The sequence below is a fragment of the Daucus carota genome, chromosome 8, assembly GCF_001625215.2.
Source record: "Daucus carota subsp. sativus chromosome 8, DH1 v3.0, whole genome shotgun sequence".
Taxonomy (NCBI): Eukaryota; Viridiplantae; Streptophyta; class Magnoliopsida; order Apiales; family Apiaceae; genus Daucus; species Daucus carota.
Genome location: NC_030388.2, coordinates 1,344,069 through 1,349,900, shown reverse-complemented (window position 1 = coordinate 1,349,900; position 5,832 = coordinate 1,344,069). Strand labels below are relative to the sequence as shown.

The window sequence follows — 5,832 nt, the reverse complement described above, 5'->3', positions numbered from 1 at the left end:
TAATATGCATTTGTTGAGCCTGGCTGAGGTTGTGGAAGTAGGGGTTTTGATTAGGCATAGTATTAGGCTGCTCAGTTGTATGATTGTGGTATTCATGGGGGTTTGATTGGGGTTTGATTGTGGTATGATTAGGCAAGAATGATTTGAATAAATTTTAACTTTTTATGCTTATATATGGCTATTCTTGGATGATATTTATAGTTTGTTTATTATGTTAAGAATTTTTGATTGTATATAGTTTGTTAATTCTGTTAAGAATAGGTAGGATTTTAATTTTAGGCATGAAATTCGGATATGAAATTTATTTGGCACTCAATTTGTTCCTTAATCTGCAGAAGGTCGTCTCCCCCTGAATCATTGGAATATGGATAGATCGTGGTTGAGAGCTGATAGAAGAAGCAGAGAGTATCAATTAGGTGTAGAAGAATTGTTGATGTTTGCTTCTAAGCATGGGTGTAATGCAGAAAAACTAAGTTGTCCATGTCCAAAATGCGCACACACTAAATCATGAAAATCTCAGACTGTTAATTAGAAACCATCTTTTCTAACATGGAATTGATGAAACTTACACGCGTTGGATATGGCATGGTGAGACAAATTTAGCTGGGAGTCCTTCTTTAGATGAGACATACAGTACTGAATTTGATGGCCACGTCTACAGAGCAATGGATGGTGGTGATGAAGATTATTACAGTTCTTCGAATTCATTAGATTTTATTAACCATGTTCAAAGTGAACAACAACCTCTTTATCCCGGATGTGAGAGTTACACTAAGTTAAGAGCGTTAGTTAAACTGTACAACTTGAAAGCAAAGCATGATATGTCTGATTCATGCTTCTCTGAAGTTTTAATTTTGCTTGGTTCTATGCTTCCAGAAGGTAACACTATCCCATCCTCCTTTAATGAAGCCAAGAAAACCTTATGTCTGCTAGGAATGGGGTATGAAAAGATTCACGTATGTCCAAACGATTGTCTTCTATACCGTGGCGAGAGAGATGAGGATGAAATTGTTTGCCGCATATGTAAGGCCTCAAGGTGGAAATTAAACAAGAAAGGAGAGGAACTTGAAGGGGTCCCTACTACGGTTTTATGGTATTTTCCGTTGATACCAAGATTGAGAAACTTATTCAATACAGACCACATTTCAAAGAACATGACATGGCATGATATCGAGCGAAAAAAAGATGGTAAATTGAGACATCCAGCAGACTCAAAAACATGGAAAGATGTTGACCAAAAGTGGCCTGAATTCGCATCAGAGACTAGGAACCTTCGACTGGCTTTATCATCTGATGGATTCAATCCTTTCCACGGAAATCGTACTGATCACTCAACCTGGCATGTATTGTTATCGATTTACAATCTTCCACCCTGGCTTTCTATGAAGAAAAGATATATAATGCTTTGCTTGTTGATATCTGGCCCGACTGAGTCAGGAAATGATATTGATGTGTACCTCCAACCGCTTTTAGAAGATTTACAGGAGTTATGGCATGGGAAGCAAGTGTACGATGCATATAAGAAAGAGTTTTTCATGCTTAGGGGAATTTTATTATGGACAATAAGTGATTATCCAGCTTTAGGCTGTTTGTCTGGAAATGTCACTAAAGGGTATAATGCTTGTACAATTTGTGTTGATCAAACAAATGCTACAAGGCTGGTTAATTACCGCAAGACAGTGGTTATGAGGCATCGGAGGTGGTTACCAAGGCAACATCCATATAGAAGGCAAAAATCAGCTTTTGATAACACTGTGGAGAAGGGCGTTGCTCCAATTCCTTTAACTGGAGAGGAAGTTTTTGAAAGAGTACAACATCTAAGGAGCCATGTCTTTGGTAAGAAACAATGCCAACCTCGATGGAAGAAGGGTGAACCTCGACCCATATGGAAGAAGGTTTATATATTCTTCCAACTTGAGTATTGGAAGTTTTTTCCAGTTAGGCATTGCCTCGATGTAATGTACATCGAGAAAAATATCTGTGAAGCTTTGGTTGGTACTCTACTAAATATTCCAGGAAAGACTAAAGATAGAGAGTCTGTCCGTCTTGACATGGCTGAGATGGGAATAAGAACGGAGCTGAGGCCAAAAACTCCTGGAAAGAAAGAGAAGGTACCCTTAGCATCCTGGAACTTATTAAATGCAGAAAACAAAATTGTTTGCTCATCCTTTTTTAAGATGAAGTTGCCAGATGAATTTTGTTCAAACATCAAGAATCTGGTAAAAATGGAAAAACTTCGGCTTGTTGGTATGAAATCTCATGACTGCCATACAATATTGCATCACTTACTACCAATTGTAATTAGATCAAGCCTTCAAAAATAGGTCAGGTGCACAATTATTAGGTTCTGCCTATTTTTCAAGGCAATTTGCAGCAAAGTCATCGAGATAGATCAATTAGAAAAACTGCAGTCTCAGTTGATCGAAACCTTATGCCAGCTAGAGGAGCACTTTCCCCCGTCGTTTTTTGATGTGATGATACATCTCTCAATTCATCTTGTGAGAGAGGTTGAGCTTTGCGGGCAAATCTTTCTACGCTGGATGTATCCTTTCGAGAGGTATACGAAGACCTTCAAGGGGTATGTACGGAACCCAGCTCGTCCAGAAGGTTGTATTGCCGAGGGGTATTGTGCAGAAGAGGTTGTGCAATGTTTGGTTGACTTGGAAGATACTACAGGATTGCATCAAGATACTAAACATAATGAAGATACAATATGTAGACCCTTATCAGGTGCAACAATGATAAAGCCCAACGGTAAGGAATTGCACCTAGCTCATTTGTGTGCTCTTCAAAATATCAATGACGTTAGGCCATATTTAGAGTAAGTTATATAAATTTGTGTTTCTTATTTCCCTATTTTCTGTATTTTTATCAACATGTTGACATGCAGTTGCTTTTACTTGCAGCGAACATATGGCGCACTTGATGATGAGATATCCACAACATGAGAATGACGAACACTGGCTAAAAAACAAGCAAAATGATGAATTTCCTAAATGGTTACAGAAAAAGGTATAATGATTTGATCAATTAATGTAGCTTATTGTTCTGGAAATTATTGTTCAAAACTAGATCTTGGAGTGATTTATGATTTTAATTCCAGAAAAAGGTATATGTTTGCAATTTTTAATTCAGTTTTTTTATGATTTTGAATTTAGTTTGATTTAGACGAGTAAATTTGATTTTAATTGGACAGATTAAGTCAGAGTTGGTTGATGACAAGAATAAGGTAACTAAAGAGATCATGTGGATTGCGGAAGGCCCCAACAAGGATGTTCCAACATTCAGCGGCTACAAAATTAATGGTGTAACTTATAGCACGAAAGAGCGTGATGATAAACGACAAGTTCAGGGCAGCGATGTTTGTGTTGTTGCAGATACAATGATTGTGCAGAGTAAGGGTATGGATATTCAACACACTTCACATACATATTATGGAGTAATAACTAGTATATGGGAGTTAGACTATAACGAGTTTAGAGTCCCTATATTTCATTGTAACTGGGTAGATATGAACAGGGGGGTTAAAGTAGATGACTTAGGATATACATTGGTGAATTTACAAAAATTAGGTTCTGTAAATGATCCATTTGTTTTAGGGAAACATGTTAAGCAAGTTTGTTATATTGATGACCCTCTTGAGAAAATATGGTCTGTTGTGTTGAGATTACCTGACAAGAACTATTATGATCAAAGTGATGATGAAAATGAAGGATCCGTAGAAATTGAACTTGAGAATGAGCTAGATGTGCCAATGTTCCCCACTGTTGACGAACACGAGGAACAAAACTCTAACTACATGCGGGAGGAAGACGAATTGATTCAGCTTGCATGAGGGTAATACATAATAACATCTTATTTAAGTTGAATTATCTATAAGGAATTAAAACCATGCATATGTATCTAATTCATTAATTTTTGATTTTTCAGGGTGTGCAGGGTGCCTTCGAGAGCTCTCCAGTGGTGTCCATATGCCTTGCGGTTGATATTATACATTGATAAGATTATTTTTGCTGTGGTAAAATCATCATCTACCTTGATAAGATATGAATGTCTTGTTTTGATAGATGATGGTTTTACATAGCAAAAAAAATCATTCAATGGTCGTAAAAGAATGGATAACATCCACAATGGTACTGACATTCACTTGCCTGCCTTTGCAACACTTGGATTTTAATTTGAAGTCCAGGTCCCATGATTCTCTATCTTAAATGGCCTCAAGAACTGATGGAATCTTAACATAATGTGTTATTCGATTATTTTGTTTGGTTTATGTATTATCTGATTATAGTTTGTTAGTGAATTTGGTTGATGATTGTAGTTTCTTAATGCATTTGTAGTTGGTTGATTCTGTTGAGAACTTTGGTTTGGTCTGAGAACTTTGCTTTGCTCTATATTGGTTTAGCATTTTGGTTGGTATTGGTTGGCTGATGATAGTTTCAAGTTATTTTTTTTATCATCAGTAAATAGACAACGGTTTTTTAAAACCATTGTGTAAAGCATTGCACTTTACACAATGGCTTCCCATACACGTTGTTATAAAACCTTATAAATAACAGAGCATATATATAACTATTGTCTATTAGCTGCCTACGTTACAATGGTATTTATTAACCATTGTTGGAGACAAAATAAGACAATGGTACGAAAAAACCACAGTCTGAATTACACAACACTACATCAAAAACCATTGTCTTAACCACCTCGATTCACAACGGTTACTAGACCATTGTGTTAACAATGTCAAACAACACTTCCAAAAATAAAGCTTGTCTGTCGAGTTTTGAATATTATCAAATAGACAATAGTTTACGTAACCAATGTCTGTTCCGCTCTCAGACAACTGTATTTTAAGAAAAAATATTTCGCCGTTGTATGTCGGAATGGCACAACAGAATTTTTTCGAACTATTGTGTAACGTGTGTTGTCTGAGGCTGTTTTTCTTGTAGTGTGAGGTCGATTGAGAAGAGGAATCATAATCACAATATGCTAAGGTCATTAGGTATGAAAAGAAATTTATTTTCGTATATTTTGTGTTCTACAAGAACAGATCTGATTTTGTGTGTATGATGTAAGTTTTTTTTAATTCTACTGTGAATTTGATTCTATTGCGGAATCACGATTTATTACATTGTAGAATATATTTAACAATTTATTATATTATTTACATATATTCTACTGTAGAATATATGTGCTTCATATGGTTGAGATGCATTTGGGGATATATATGGATATGTTTTGCATATAATTCATTTTAGAATTTTTGTGTATGTATTGGTTCTACAGTAGAAACATGTATTTGTGTACTTTGGCATCTTTTAAAAATAATATTTGGGTGGTTTATGGTTCTGTAGTAGAATAAGTATGGTTTCATCTAATTTGTGTTATATAGAAGAACTGCTATTTCTCCTATTGTTTATGACTTTTTCGTGTTATGTGTTCTACCGTAGAAGCATAAAGTTTTATTTTATATAATTTTGGGATAATTTTTTGATTTCATAGTATATAGGATAAATCATATTTTTTATGCGTTTTTTAAGTACTTTGTGTTCTATAATGGAGTTATATTGGATCTAATTTTAGTGTTGTTTATGTTTGTTTTGACTATGTGTTATTCAGTGGAAGCATAAATTATAAGTTTTTTTCATAATTTTGTATTCTGTAGTATTATAAACTAGTTGAGAAGCCGCGCGTTGCGGCGGCCTATAAAAATTATATTAATGATTTAATATTAATATTTATAGAATAAAATAATTTTGTAGATGTCTATAAAAAGTATATTAATGTTTCAAAATTAATATTTGTAGGATAAAATAAATTTTATTTATAAAA

General features: G+C 34.7%; 1 protein-coding gene across 1 annotated transcript; it reads left to right on the top strand.

Annotated features, from left to right (window-relative positions):
- The first annotated feature begins 665 nt into the window (after positions 1-665).
- On the top strand, positions 666-3,835 carry LOC108197905 (uncharacterized). The gene is made up of 4 exons (XM_064082973.1): positions 666-2,111; positions 2,364-2,754; positions 2,891-3,012; positions 3,197-3,835. The coding sequence occupies exons 1-4, from the start codon at positions 666-668 to the stop codon at positions 3,833-3,835; spliced, it is 2,598 nt and encodes an 865-aa protein (XP_063939043.1).
- Positions 3,836-5,832: the final 1,997 nt, after the last annotated feature.